The sequence below is a fragment of the Sinocyclocheilus grahami genome, unplaced genomic scaffold (genome assembly GCF_001515645.1).
Source record: "Sinocyclocheilus grahami isolate Dianchi unplaced genomic scaffold, SAMN03320097.WGS_v1.1 scaffold693.1, whole genome shotgun sequence".
Classification (NCBI taxonomy): Eukaryota; Metazoa; Chordata; class Actinopteri; order Cypriniformes; family Cyprinidae; genus Sinocyclocheilus; species Sinocyclocheilus grahami.
Genome location: NW_015505872.1, coordinates 414,366 through 430,593, shown reverse-complemented (window position 1 = coordinate 430,593; position 16,228 = coordinate 414,366). Strand labels below are relative to the sequence as shown.

General features: G+C 38.9%; 1 protein-coding gene across 1 annotated transcript in view; it reads left to right on the top strand.

Annotated features, from left to right (window-relative positions):
- LOC107559630 (teneurin-3-like) overlaps positions 1-16,228 on the top strand; it is a 308,103-nt gene that overhangs the window by 238,089 nt on the left and 53,786 nt on the right. Inside the window, exons 11-14 of the mRNA XM_016243524.1 lie at positions 6,588-6,689; positions 7,105-7,299; positions 9,584-9,784; positions 12,944-13,129. Of these exons, the coding sequence (XP_016099010.1) occupies positions 6,588-6,689; positions 7,105-7,299; positions 9,584-9,784; positions 12,944-13,129 (684 nt within the window). The remainder of the gene's footprint in view (positions 1-6,587; positions 6,690-7,104; positions 7,300-9,583; positions 9,785-12,943; positions 13,130-16,228) is intronic.

Genomic DNA, 16,228 nt, shown 5'->3' with positions numbered 1-16,228 from the left:
CTAGCAGTAAAGACAATTAAAATTAAACAAAAGATTTATATTTCAAATAAATGTTCCTTCTAATTTTCTATTCATCAAAGAAATCTGAAAATAAAATCTATCATGGTTTCCACATAAATATTGAATAAGTTTTTGATAAAACAACAAAGTAATAACTATAACTGAACACCAAAAATAACTGACAACAACTGAGCACCAAATCAGCATATTATGATTTCTGAAGGATCAAGTGACACTAATGACTGGAATAATGGCTGCTGAAAATTCAGCTTTGCCTTCACAGGAATAAATTACATTTTAAAATATATTCAAATAGAAAACAGTTATTTTAAGAGTATCAATATTTCACAGTATTACTGTTTTTACTTTTTCTAAACAGATGCAGCCTTGGTGAGCATAACGAACTTCTTTCAAATTCATAAAAAAATAATAATCATATGTATTCCAAGCTTTTGAATGCTAATGCATTTTATACAATTTTTAGCCTCTGTGTGAATATTTGTATGAACGGAGAGAGATAAAGAAAAGAGTTCACAGATGAGTGTGTATAATGATGGTCAGAGCTGTTATCAATCTATGTTTTAAGTGGCTAGTGGGCGGCAACTGATTCAAAGTGTTGCCTGATGTTGAAGAGCCAAAAAAAGTTACCTGCAGGCATGGCCGGACTTACCATTGGGCTTGAGTGGGCTGCAGCCCATGGGCCCCGCCTTGTAGGGGGCCCCACCTTTGCCCGTTTACGTTTGTTTGATTTGTTCGTTATATGCCAGTCAGAATTCAGAAATTATTAGCCGCATTTCCACTGCGCACGCAAGATCTAAACGGGCCAGCCGGCACTACAGCTTACAACTACGACCTTCGAGGCCACAATCAAACAACATAATCTGGTATTTATGATTATTTCACATAGAAGAAGGACGCACGTATTGAATCGCGTCTGCACCTATTGGTTTGTTATCACATGGCTACTTTAAACAGCTCCTTTAAGCAATTAGCCCCAAAGAGCGCATATAGAAAGAAAATGATAAATTCTCAAATGTTCAGACCTCATTTCTTTACAGAGGATGATTCTATGTTACTATATTAATGTTCCACTAAATTATGCGATCATCTGATGAGTTTTGAGCGCTCTTTCTTGTCTTACTACCATTACACATAGTGGGGAAGAAATGTCATCAAAATTATTTTAATTGAAAAATTAGCAATTTAATGAGTTTCTGTTTTTATCTGTGCCTATAATATAGGACTTAGCCTATCACACAAACAAGAGTCCTTTTTTTAATATCTGCATGATCGCAAATGTACAATAAACAACAACTTACAGAGTAACTTTCAGACACAAGATTCCGTTTTGCTTCGTCAGAAAGAAAATAGAACAAACAGCAGAACCGCTGCGTCTCCGAACAACAGTGTTTTGTTCCTCAGCGTTACACGGACCAGCATATGTTTCAATCAGGCTATAAGTATAGTCGTTTGCAAAGTTAAATGAATCAGCCTTTTAAATGAATCCGTTGATTCAACTCATTCATCAGGGATCCAGACTCATTCTTCCCACTGGTCACTCTTTTGCGACTAACTTTCTCAGTTGGTTGCACATGATTTGGTCGCAGATTAACATGATTAACAAAAACTAATAAGATGAGGCATGACACACCACATGCTGTATTATATACCGACTAATAAATTACAGAACGTTTTGCAAACACTGAGGAATCAAAATAAAAAATAAAAGAGAGCCTCCATAGCGTAACGTGCGGTAAACAGCAAAGATACAAGCTTTTCAAAATGAAAACAAAAAGATTTTACTTGTTCTATTTTTTATTATCTGTGTTTTTTGTTCTGTCACTGTCATTCTGTTACACTGTGGATGCTTCTGTCACGAAAACAAATTCCTCGTATGTGTAAACATACCTGGCAATAAAGCTCATTCTAATTCTGCTCATTCTGATGTTCACCTGCTCTGGTTTAAGAAGCGGTATTTTACTTTACTTTAGCATGAAAACCATGCATCGTTTCCTCAATATTCGCATAATTTTTGCTGCGTGCACCTTCGCTCTCGTGCTGTATAAACCACACTCTACACTCGAAGTGCTGCGCAGTTCAAACGAGTAATGCGGTTTCGTTATGCTTTCAGCTTCGTTTGCCGTTTGATGTTTCTCATATGCAACAGAAATGGCAGCGCTTATGAGTTAAACAACGCGGTGCGACCCTCACAAAATCTAGTCACACAGGCAGAAAAAATGGTCGCAAAATGCGACCATTTGGTCGCAGTGTGGAGCCCTGCTTATTAATGGCGCTTTTCCACTGCGTGGTACAACTCGGCCGGGCACGGAACGGCTCGGCTTGGCTCGGTTTGCGTTTCCACTGCAGTTCAGTACCGCTTTAGAGTGGGCGGGATTATTCACATGTCGTTATAGTTGCGCCGCCTCTACTGCCGCGACTCCTAAAAAACTTTTTCATTCCGCGTCGCGTTCTGTTGTGTTTGTGTCGCAAGTTCAGTGACGCAGGTAGTGACGATTCTCTCCGGCAATCCATGATCAGCAGAGTTTACACGTCACGTTTTGGTAACGGTACGGTTCACTTGGAACCTCAACCGAGGTGGTACTAAAAAAAGTACCAGGTACCAGGTACTGTACCCAGTGGAAAACCCCCCAAAAGTGAACCGTACCGAGCTGTACCATGCAGTGGAAAAGCGCCATAAGACAGTCACAATTTTTATTCAGTTGAATTTATTGATTAAATAAGAACCTGACATAAGAGGACACAGATATGACAATAACTTTTATATTACTAATAAGCCAAAATCTCTGGGGTTTTTTGTTTGTTTTTTTTGCTCAAAGTTATTTCAGGGTTTTGGTCTCTCAACTGAGAGAACACATCCTGTTTATTATGAATATTTAATATTACATTTAAACTTTGACTATAGCCTAGACATGTTGCATATTAATTGTACTATTTATGAACCTCAAAGCATATGTTTGTGGATTTTGTGTTACTCCTTAATGATGTTCTATTTGAGGGCAATTGTAGTGTAGGTATAGGGCCCAAACATAACCTCAAGCCCAGGGGCCCCGCCCCCCTAAGTCCTACCCTGCCTGCAGGACCTTTCCTCTCTCCATCTCTCTCTTTTTCTCACCTATTTTCACCTTCCCTTTCCCCTCTTTTCTCACATCCATCATGAACTCATAAAAATAGGCTTCAGCGAGAGTAATTTCCTTTCAAATTTGATCACAAAGACTAGAACATGAAAAATGATCAGTAGGACTGCAGCCAGCACCCTCTTTTAAAAACGGGTTGATTATGCTTCAATGAGTAAAAAGTTAACCTTTTGAAAATTAAAATTGATTATATCTCTGTAGCGAGATAATATGGTCCTGCAGTGGGGATGTCTGAGAGCTCTGCTAAATGCTTCAGTGGTGTCATAACAGCGGGCTGGTGACAAGAGACCAGTGCAGCTCATTACCTTGTCAGAATTGACTTAGACACCAATGAGCTGCTTCTTTTAATTAAAGTATCGACAGGTGATGTCACAATCATTGACGTCACCTTAGCAAGACACAAAGCAAGAGAGCCAAAAAGAGTGTGGTAGCAGTGTGGATTAAATTTGTCATTGACTGTATAACAGTTGTGCATTCAGTAATATGCTTGAATGATATCATGCTTCTCATGATAACAGCTTCTCAGATCTGATTGGTTGAGCATTGTTCCTAGAGTTCTGGTATAATCATCCGATGTACATGGTACTTTTCACTGTTTATATCACTCTGCTGGTCTGTGTTTCCGTTTTCCAGACAAACTGGGTTCTGAGGACCAAAGGGGCCACAAGGGGGCCTGCAGAAATGTTTGGAGGAAAAAAAATGAATAAACAAATAATAATAATAATAGTTAATATTTACAGTGCTTGACATTATTATTGGTTGATTCTGCTAAAGACTGGTTAAATCATAATATTCTGTGTATCATGGCACAACACCCTTAGCAACATAATCAATTTAGCGTCAAAACTGTTCCATGTATTATGTATTTCAGCAAAATTAACTGTTTAATATTTATGTAATGAATTATGACCCCTGCTGGCGTTATTTTGCATCATTCACCTTTAATATTGAGGCCACACCCTTCCCCCATCAAAAAAAATCTTCTCATATGGGAGAAAGATTGATGTGTGTGCGTGTCTACGTGGAAGCCCACAGTTTCCGAAGTGCGGAGGGAATGTTACTGTATTTATTATTTTTCAATTTCAGGTATGGTACTGTATGTCCATCAATTTACACTGTAATGATGCTTGCAAACTCACGTTGTGCCGTGTATCAGTCTGTTTTAAAATATAACACGGAAAACAGACGTTTTCTCATGCTGCGAGATAAGCAGATGAATGTGTGTAAGAAAATATCATATATGGTGTTAAAAAAAATGACACAGCGGATGAAAACAGTCCCTATTTTCTGTTTTTATTTAAGCTCCATAAGATGAGGCATGTTAGGAACATTCTCTTGCCATGTACTGTCACTGTCAGGAACAGTTTTTTAGCGAAAGGATAGCATTTAATGAAATTGATTAAAAAAAGTAACATCAATACATACATTTTTGGTTTTAATATTTGTATTGTGTGATAGCCGTTTTATAAAAGCAATAAGGTACTCGAAGTGTGCTTACATGATATATTACACTTGAAATTAGGAATTATGTCACTCTTTCTGCAGGTTACGTCGTTTCACCAGTAGGTGACGATAAATGACTCTTAAAGGGGTCATATGACGTTGCTAAAAAAGAACATTATTTTGTGTATTTGGTGTAATGAAATGTGTTTATGTGGTTTAAGGTTCAAAAAACACATTATTTTCCACATACTGTACATTATTGTTTCTCCTCTATGCCCCGCCTTTCTGAAACGCATCGATTTTTACAAAGCTCATCGGTCTGAAAAGCGAGGTGTGCTCTGATTGGCCAGCTATCCAGTGCATTGTGATTGGCCGAATACCTCAAGCGTGTGACGGAAATGTTACGCCCCTTACCATATTGTGATGCCGTGTCCCGGAACAACGAGACAAAAACATTAAAACCCATTATAAATAAGGCATTTGTTGCATCCAATGGGGACATAATTACAGATTATAATGACTTACTTCTATTATAAATACTGTCTTTTTACGCGTTGCGTTGCCACGTAAACATAAAGCCATGTCTGCATTTGTGATTGGAGACGACAAACAACAAGCGCTACTCTACACTGCTCAAAACTCACGTTTGAATCATCAGTGGCAAATTCTTTAAATATGAAAATGTACTTACAGGCTGTGAGTCAGAACAGCTGGCATTGAAGGCTACTCTCCCAGGATCAGGAAACAGTCCTCCATAAAATGTGCTGCACACATCAGAATATTTGGGTTGAATTGTTCTGGAACAGTGTTGTAAATGCAACTTAACCACTGATTTCTAGTTGTGTCCTCTTTTGAAAGACCAAACAAAGTAGTTTCGCTTTCACAATGAAACAGTGTCTTCACGACATGGCAGCGGCGGCAGCAACAATAAAGTTACGCCTTCTTTCTTTGCGTGAACATTTGGGCGGCGTTATGCAAATCTTCCCACACAGTGACGTAGACGTGTAGGGGCTGGTTTAAATGAGGCAGTTTAGGAGGGTGTGGACTTTTTTAAAGAATATCTCTTTGGGTTTGAGACCTTAGTCTTTGCAACTTTAGGGATCTTATCTATTCACGAACAGCTTGTAACACTTCAAAGAGAAAGGAAAGCTTGAAATCTCATCATATGACCCCTTTAAGAGTGTGCCACTGAATCATTCAGTCTAAGGATTCATTCAAAAACTCTGATTCATTCAGGAATGAATCAAAGACTACGTTTTGCACAGAGAGACAGCTTTGTTTACAGCTATTTGTGTATGCTACTGAATGTTAACAACATTACCTTAATGTGCTGATGTCAAAGCAATATGTATTACTGCTTATAAGAAATAGAATGTTAATGTTAAATGGTTTTTGCCTTCTGTTCTAGCACAGTTCCTTATGTGTTTTTAGTATATAGATGTAGACTGTCAAAGGAGCGATGTGTGTAAACAACTTTGTGTATTGTGTGTGCACGCATCAGGTTTTGTTTGCATTGTGGGGACCAGCTGCAGTTGACATGATGCTTATTCATGCTAAATAATGTCTTTATGAACATGAACATTTTCAGGAAGGTTTCTGTAAGTTTTATATTTAGGGTTAAATGACAGACAATCATCATTATTTAGCATATAAAAACAAAATTCAATGGAAAGTCCCCACTATGACAGAAAAACAAACATATGTGTGTTTTAATGGCCATCCAGCAGTGTAAAGAAAGCTCCGAGCAGAGCGTCTGGCTGCTAATTGGTGGTAATAATGCTCTGATTGGTTCATTAAGGCAGAGTAAGCTTAGATGCAGGTTTTTGTTAATCACGCATCTGGCACTCCTTTAATTAAAGATGGGGGGGTCTGAATGTCTGCTAATTTCCACAGACTGTCTCCTCAATTAGTGCTTTTCTCACTCTCCATTCCTCTCTCGCCTTCTTTCTTACTGTGACTCACTCTCACACTTTCATTCTTTCCCCCCAGATACCCTCACAGAGTGTCCACACAATTGCCATGGCAACGGAGACTGTCGCTCGGGAACATGCCATTGTTTCCCAGGGTTCCTTGGGCCTGATTGCTCACGAGGTATGCTCTCTTACTCACGTGCGTGCACACACACGACTCTCCAGAGAAATAAACAACCAATGTCACTATTCATAATTGGTTTCAGATTGTCATTTGAGCAAGTACGGCTGGCTAGTACGCTTTGGTGGGACTCAATTCCCAAGCCTGAATGGCTTCTTATTACCAGGAAGAAGCAACAATTAGTTTTTTATTGTATTTGTTTTGTTTATATATTTGGTGATGGTGTTTTTTTTCTCATCTGTTTGCTTGCATTTTCTTTGTCTCTGTCTGGTTTACAAGCGTTTAGAGCTTATACAGTAGTAGATCTATAAAGAAATCACTTGAAAACTTCACCTGTTGAATGATATGATTGTCATAAACTATTTTCTGTCCTTTATCTTATTTCCCCAATTGCTTTTTGTTTTTCTATTCAAAGCCGCTTGTCCAGTGCTGTGTAGTGGCAATGGGCAGTACTCCAGGGGGCGCTGTCTTTGTTACAGCGGCTGGAAGGGGACAGAGTGTGACGTTCCTAGCAGCCAGTGCATCGATATTCACTGCAGCGGACACGGAATCTGCATTATGGGCACCTGCGCCTGCAACACAGGCTATAAAGGAGACAACTGTGAAGAAGGTCAGGGATACAAATCAACCACCAGTGGTTTTGTGACGCAAACTATCCTATCTGCTTACTTCAATATCCCTGCTTCAGTATTTTAAGAAAATATTTTAACATCAAAAACTGATTTTTATTTCTTGTGTCTCTTAAGAGACCATGTTTTCCAACTTCACAGCAAACCCTCCATGCAGTGGCCTGATGTTAGAAAACAGTTTATTTGTCATGCAGAGTTCAGCAGAATTTTTCATCTGTTTCCCTCCTTACAGACATCTCCAGCATCTCAAGTCTCAGTTCATAAGAGATCCATCAGAAGCCCTAATGGAAGCGTTTATCTAACACTGCTATTTCCAGCATTCTTGCCATTAAACCCCACTGCATTACACCATCAAAGATGTGCAAGATAATGTATTATCAACGTGATCGCTGATTACCCATTGGTTCGAGGGGGATTGATTTTTTTTTTCCTCTAGAAGTGTTTGAAAGCTCTGTCTCAGTGGACACAGACAGGCTTTTCACCAGACCTGATAAAAAGAGAGAAAGAGAGAGAGAGCAAGTGCAAGAGTGATACAGAAGGGCTTATTTGAGTGTTTGAGAGAGAGAACATTCTGTCCAGTTCATATTGCCTTTCAGCATCACTTTGCTTAATGAGGAGCCTAACGCCTTGTCTGTAGCCATCAAAGGAACTCTTCCTCCTGTGACCTTCCTTGATAATTTACTGTCCCTGCAATAATCATTACCCACGAGTTAATAGTTCAATATTCCAGAAACAATTGCCATTCTCCACTTCACAGAGCAAATAATTACATTGATGTCCCCACTGATGCGCAGGTCCCTTACCCATCAGCCTCGTGAGTGGGAAAAATGCTACATTACAATTGATTTTTCTTAATTAAGAAAATTAGCTTTGTGCATAGTGTTTATGCTACCGTGACTCGGCACGCAGCTTGTAGAGCACACAGTGTGCTGTGTTGATTTATTTTTCTCTAAGCCAAAAAGATTCCATTCCTGCAGCTCGACTGTAATGATTTGGCACAAGCAACAAAACACATACATCTCTATATCCAGAGAGAGACTGGCTAATGCAATTTATATAGGGATAATATGTTAAAAATGCTGCCAGAAATGTTCTGGTCATGAATTGGCTTGTTGTCAATCAATGGCAGGATTAAGCCCCATCAACTACCTCACAATCAGAGGAATTAAGGGTTGCTGAACCTCAGTCCTCTAGCAGGGGCTATTAAACATAAACACAAACACACCTGCACAGTAGCCCCTCATGGCTTTTGAAAAGGAATGTGTAGCACTGTCCCACTCTGCAAATTCAGCCCCACTTGCTCTGCAGTCACCTAAAAACTGCTTTTCCATCTGTGGGAAAGTAGTGGACTTCTGCCTACGAGAATAAAAGATCCCTAGCACATTCTTTGAGAGCACATTGAGCAGCACACAGATCATGCTTTGCTACATGTACTGTCTGAATCTGCTTATAATGTGTGTGCACTGGAACAGGGGGGTTTTGAAAGCCATATAATGTGAAGCTTATGCTATGCACACTTTGACATTAGCATGATGGATTCCATTGAGATGAGAGAATTAAAAAAAATAATGTATTACTGTAAAAACATCACATATGTTTCACATTAACCTACTATTGCGCAATGTTCCCTCAGGTTAACAAACTCATTTTATTTACTTTGCAAGCAAACAATGCATTTATGCATAAGACAGTAAAAACACAGTACATCCTGGCTTTTTTTTTTTATGTGACCTGATTCACATTTGTTAGAGCATAACAATTTTTTTATCATTTAGAATGGTATAAATTATTTGAGTTGTTGCTGAAATTTGTCTAAAAGCAAGTGCAATAGTAGAATGGATATGGATACAGCAAATGAGAATATTGCAGTAATGTTATGTTTATTTGATGTTGTTTTTGTCTTTTCTATTATTTTAGTAACTGTCTATTTAGTATTAAAGTATTAAGTACTGTCTATTTACTTTTTTGTAAAATATTAACATTGTATAAACATGTTAACATTTTAAGTAAAACAATAATTTAAGCTATGAGTCACTTCTTAGACTTTCATGTATCCACAACATTTTTAATTTCGTTCCATTGCTGCATAGTGTTGCCCTTCGTACAAAGTGACCTGAAAAGACTCCTCCATTTATTATTTCAAAGTCTATTTTTGTTTTTAATAATAAAGTCTTTATGCAAGAAAATTGATTAAAAAATAATGCATGCATGGTTTTGCTAACCTGCTAACTAAGACTTTTTGCTTTTTTCCCCAAACGCACACAGTGGATTGCCTGGACCCCTCCTGTTCATCTCACGGAGTGTGCATTCACGGAGAGTGCCACTGCAATCCAGGATGGGGCGGCAACAACTGTGAGATCCTGAAGACTATGTGCCCAGACCAGTGCTCGGGACACGGAACCTACCAGACGGAGAGCGGCACCTGCACCTGTGATACCAACTGGACTGGACCCGATTGCTCCATCGGTACCTTTTATACACTTCTGCACCCACCTCTTTAATATGTCGTTCTTTCCACTGTATTATTTTTTATCATGCTTTGTTTTATACACTGATTAGCTGCTTATTGTTGTTAAGGGCATTAACAGGCTGTTATTTCAGATTTTCTGTCCTCCTCTCTATTTAATCTGTCAGCAGACCTTCTAAAAGGCACGTTTGAGTCAACCTTAAATACACTATCATTATGAAATATCTCTCAGTCCATCAAAAGCTCAGCGGCAGCTAGTGTGGTATGTGTGTGCACATCTTATGTTTGTGCGAGTGACGATACTGATCTCCGTAATAAGAGCAGTATTGGACTCCTGCTGTTTTAGGACTCACCCATGGTCGGCCTTTTAGTTATACAATGCTATTTTCCCAGCAGCAATCTGTGTCTAATGAAAATACTATTTCACTCAAGTGCCCCACACAGCAATCTCTTTCTCACTCTTGCTTTTTCTCTCTGTCCTTTTCTTTCCTATCCCTTTTCGTTTGAGGAAGAACTACCTGATGTCTTTGTAGACCATCACTTCCCTCCCTTCCATTAATTAGACGTACATCTTCAATTAGTGAAGTGCTAATGAATGAAGCCTGCATGCTCCCCCTCTTTCACGTTGACGGCTGCATTGCTGTGCTGTGGTAAATGCTGATAAACGCCTTTAGTGTGGGGACGGGTTTTGATTGAATAGACGACAATGCTCTCAAAAAGGCTGATAAAATTTGTATTGCCCCTTTTGTCTTAGATAATGATAGGGTGAGAAAAATTAAATACAGAGGGCGAGAGGAAGGCATGTGTCTACAGAAGTGTCATGGCTATTCACACATGTGCCCCCTCAGATTCTTTTTTTTTTTTTTCGAGCCTAAAAATTTTAAATGTTCTTTTTAATTCAAATTATACATATTAGATATCATTTATCAATATCATTATTATTATTGTTACAATTATTTTAAAGAAACAAAAGGAACTGGAAATATTCTTGGGTAACGCTTTACAATAAAGTTCTTGTTGTTAATACAATGGAGAACATGAAATATAGAACAACACTGCTTAGTGGCATTTGTTAGTTTTGATCATTTCTGTATACTCTAATACATCTTTTAACAGTTTAACTTCATAAATGAATGTATAATTTAACATTTGGTTCATGTATTATGAACAAACTAACTTTTCAAGTTATAATTTTAGTTATAATAAACTAAGGTTTAAATTAAAAGTATTTAATGTATTATGAACAAACATAAATGAGCAATGAACACTAGTGTATTTATACATTTACAGACTATTAATATTGTACATGCTGTAAAAATGTTCATTGTTAGTTCATGATACCTAATGCGTTGACTTATGTAATGAACTGAATATGAAAGAGTTACCGAACCATAATATTAATTATGATAGCTGTTTTGCTTTTTAGTCTATACTTTGTTCTGTTTTACAGATTTAACAAAGCACATTGAGAATCAATGTACTAAACTAACCCTTCTTATAATTATATAAAGAGCTAAGATGGTTAAAAATGTCATGTTTCAACTAGGACACCGAATAAGCCAGGAATGGCCCCTCATAAAATTAGGTGCATGACGCCCTGTGCAACAGGGACACATTTAGGCAATCGGTCCACACACTCTGGCCGCAACTTCTGCAAAGACAGTAATCCAGATTGATATAGTACAGTTGCAGCCGGCTTGTGGCTCGAGCCGTCAGTTTTCCAGAAGCACTTCCCAGCAGCTGCTCTCCATCTGTCTGTGTGAACTTTTTCCTTGTATGCAGTCTCTCTCTCTTTCAATCACATTCCCGCTCTGAGGATAAAACACACAGGCGCCCACACAATCACGCCGAAGGGGTGCGTCACTCCTGTCCACCTGCAGGAGGCATAATAACAGCACGCAGCAGGGAAGTCAACCACAAACGGGCACTCACCTGACCCAAGGGTTGATGGGAAATTCTCTCTATTTCTTCACTTCAGGTTCCTTGTCTCAATACACTTTCAGCAGCTCTGGCTGAGTGTCATGTCATGGTTTCACACCTTGTCAGGAAGTGCTGCACAAAGAGTCAGAGAGGTGGTTGAGGGAAGGTGTTTAACAATACCCCATCCCATGATTTTGTCTTTATCAAGAAATGTCTTTCTAGTGCTTTGTTTCTTCCGTGACAGGGTGTGTCAGGCTGCGAGGCTCTGGTGGAATGGTGTGTGGGCTGTTAAACTACAGCTTGCTTTGCGCCAGTCTGTCTTCATCTACTGTTCTGCCAAACCCACACACGTCTACAGGCACACGTTCACAAACTCATAAACCGATTCCAAATCACTATCAGACACTTTTCGCAGGATATCATTCAAAATGCACCCAATTTTCCCTCATCAGCTTTTGTTGCCAGTTGCATCCACGCCCAGATATGACAAACACAAAACTAGTTTCTATTGACAAAAAAGTGCAATTTCTTTATGGAAGCTTTTGTCAATAGAGAATCTTTTTCTGTAAACATGGCAAAAAAAAATGAAGAGTACAAACCTGCAAAGAGAAATGCTAATAAAGCACTTCCATGATAGGTTCGATCCCAAAAGCCATTCAAACGCACTCCTGGTATTTGGCAGACCGTGGAGTGTGTATAAATTGATTTATTTGGGCTTGATGTGTTTTCTTCAATCTATGTGGGAGGCCTGTCTTCTGGGTCTGGGTGGAAAGTTCAGTGTGTCATTTCACATCCATGTCTGCATGCTCTGATGTCTCGTTCTCTTCCCCCAGTCACACACCTTTAGCCAGCACCCTTCCGCCAAAGTCTCCATGAGGAGCGCATGCACTCCAGTGGGTCAGACAAGGTCGAGATATGTCGAGATATATGAGATATGTTATGGGGTGTCGGTTGAGGTGGGGCAGACAATCTCCCCACCGCCACACAGGCCGCTTGACCCAGCAGGGGTCCCCAATTATCTATTTCCTGTCATAAGTTTTTCACACTTAAAGTCAATAACTTAGACATGACTGTTCTCAGGAATGTAACCTCTGCTCTTGTTATTTTGAGTAGAGGAGACTTGTGCTTGAAATGTGCTACCATGTTGTAGAACATATGACCTTTTATAGTCCTTAGCTATGGTGCAGCCCAGATCAAAAAGTGATTTAAATTTTTTTCGCCTTTGTTTGTGTTTGCAGAGGTGTGTGCAGTGGACTGTGGCTCTCACGGTGTGTGTATTGGAGGAAGCTGTCGCTGTGAAGAGGGCTGGACCGGTTCGGTATGCGATCTGAAAGCTTGTCACTCACGCTGCACTGAACACGGTACCTGCAAGGACGGCAAATGCGAATGTCACCAGGGCTGGACCGGTGAACATTGCACCGTTGGTAAGACACATAATCATCTGTTTGTCAGTATTAACACACTACATGGCCAAAAGAATGTGGATACACTGTTTTTAACAAATTTGGCTTCTTAATTCAAATGAATTTCAGAGGCCTTTTATTGATCCAGCATAACATGCTCCTGTGTGTAAGCTAATTCAATAAAAAAGTAAGTCTGGTGTGGAAGAACTCGACTAGCCTGCTCAAAACTCAGACCTAAACTCCACTGAAAACCTTTGGGATGAATTCGGAAGGGCCCATTGCCTAACATCAGCATCTGACCTTGCTGATTTCTCTTGTGTCTGAATGGGAGCAAATCCCACAGCCATATTGCAACATCTAGTGGAAAGGCTTCCCAGAAAAATGTAAGAAATAGGAGTGAAAACTTTATGCCAAAGGTTTTTTAATTAAATGCTTAACAAGTATATATGGATGGTGTTTAGGTGTCCACATACTTTTTTGCCATATAGTGTACTTGCATGATGTGTACACAGTATTTTCTCTGATTTTTTCCAGCTGGTTTTGATGCGTTTGTATTGAAGCTATTTGCTATATTTGTTATGAAGGTTTACCTCACATCTTTGAACTTGTTTTGATTGCATATTCCCTTTGTTTTTCTGCCTTTCCTCCACCTGCTTTGGCTCTTCCATCTCAACAGGAAGTGGGCTATGAGTGTTTGTTCTGTTTTGTACCTTCCCCCTGACCTTTGCTTGCTATCAAAGCAATGACATTTTCATTGCCGTTGATTTAGGCATCCACAGGGAAACACCTATTCTAAACGACAGCAAGGTCTCCTTACACAATCACTAAACTCTGCATTAGTTAAATCTCAAAGAAACAAAGTCATGGTATATTTGTATATTTATAAAAAAGTATTTTATATATATATATATTAGCAAAGTATTATATATATATATATATATATATACACACAGTGCTGCTTGAAAGTTTGTGAACCCTTTAGAATTTTCTATATTTCTGCATAAATATGACCCAAAACGTAATTAGATTTTCACACAAATCCTGAAAGTAGACAAAGAGAATCCAATCAAACAAAGGAGACAAAAATATATACTTTGTCATTTATTTATTGAGAAAAATGAGTGGCAAAAGATCTTTGCTTTCAGTATCTGGTGTGACCCCCTTTTGCAGCAATAACTGCAAGTAACGTTTCTTGTAACTGCTTATCAGCCCTGCACAATGGCTTGTAGGAATTTTAGCCCATTCCTCAGTACAGAAACACTTCAACTCTGTGATGTTGATGGGTTTCCTCCTATGAACTACTTGCTCCAGGTCCTTCCACAAACTTTCAATTGGATTAAGGCCCGGAATTTTACTCAGTCATTCCAAAACATTAACGTTGTTCTTCTTTAACCATTATTTGGTTGACTAAGAATGACTTGTGTGCTTCGGATCGTTGTCTTGCTGCATGACCCACTTTCTATTGAGATTCAGTTCTCGGACAGATGCCCTGACATTTTCCTTCAGAATTTGCTGGTATAATTCAGAATTTGTTGTTCCATCAATGATGGCAAGCCGTCCTGGACCAGATGCAGCAAAACAGGCCCAAACCATGTTACTACCACCACCATGTTTCACAGATGGGATAAGGTTCTTATGCTGGAATGCAGTGTTTTCTTTCTCTAAACATAACGCTGCTCATTTAAACCAAAATGTTCTGTTTTGGTCTCATCCATCCACAAAACATTCATCCAGTATTCCTCTGGCTTGTCCACGTGATCTTTAGCAGACTGCAAATGGGCAGCAATGTTCTTTTTGGAGAGCAGTGGCTTTCTTCTTGCGACTCTGCCATGGACACCGTGGTTGTTCAGTGTTCTCCTGATGATGGGCTCATAAACATTAACATTAGCCAATGTGAGAAATGCCTTTAGTTGCTTAGAAGTTAGCATGCAGTCCTTTGAAACCTAGTGGACTTTTACATGTCTTGTGAGTGTTGAGTGTTCTTTGTTGGTGGACCACTCCTGGGGAGGGTAACAGTGGTCTTGAATTTCCTCCATTTGTACACAATCTGTCTGCCTGTGGATTGGTGGAGTCCAAACCCTTTAGAGATGGCTTTGAAACCTTTTCTAGCCTGTTGAGCAGCACCAATTCTTTTTCTGAGGTCCTCAGAGATCTCATTTGTTTGTGCCGTGATACACTTCCACAAACATGACAAAACTTTGAGAAATCCCTGTTCTTTAAATAAAACAGGACACACACTGACACCTGATAGTCATCTCACTGATTAAAAACACCTCTGAACAGATGGACTCTAATTTCACCTTCAAATTAACAGCTAATCCTAGAGATTCACACACTTTTGCCGCTTACAGATATGTAATTTTCCTGAATAAATAAATGACAAAATATATATTTTCATCTCATTTGTTTGACTGGGTTCTCTTTGTCAACTTTCAGGACAAAGCATGCATGAAATCTTGCATGAAAATCTGATGATTTTTTGGGTTATATTTATGCAGAAATATAGACAATTCTAGCAGCACTGTAAACTTTCAAGCAGCACTGTAAATTGGTCTCTTCATTAGAAATTAGCCTACTGATTGCCACCATCGATGGACAAAAAATTTAATAATATTTAAAATATCTGTATGACAGTATATTCTGCAGTTCTTCCCTGCTGTACCAAATATCTATACTTTTCAAAGTATCATATCGAAATTATCACAATTCAAGTATTGTGACAAAATTAATTTTGTAGGGTGCCACAAATTTGTTAACATTTCCAAAGGGTGCCGCGACTAAAAAAAAGGCTGGGAAACACTGGGCTATAATATACACCATTATTCAAAAGGGGGTCAGTTAGATATTAAATGGTTTTGAAATAAATTTTCTGCTTAGCAAGGCTGCATTTATTTGATCAAAAATACAGTATCTACACTCTAAAAAAATCCGGGGTTGTTTTTTTAACCCAAATGCTGGGTTGAGCATTTTGGGTCAATTTTTTTGGTTATTTTTTCAGTGTTTGGGTAGTTTTTGTGTTACCCAGCTCCTGGGTCAAATGTAGCCTAACAACCCAATGATTGGGTAGTTTTTTTTAGTGTTACCCAACTCCTGGGTCAGACATAACAACCCAATGTTTGG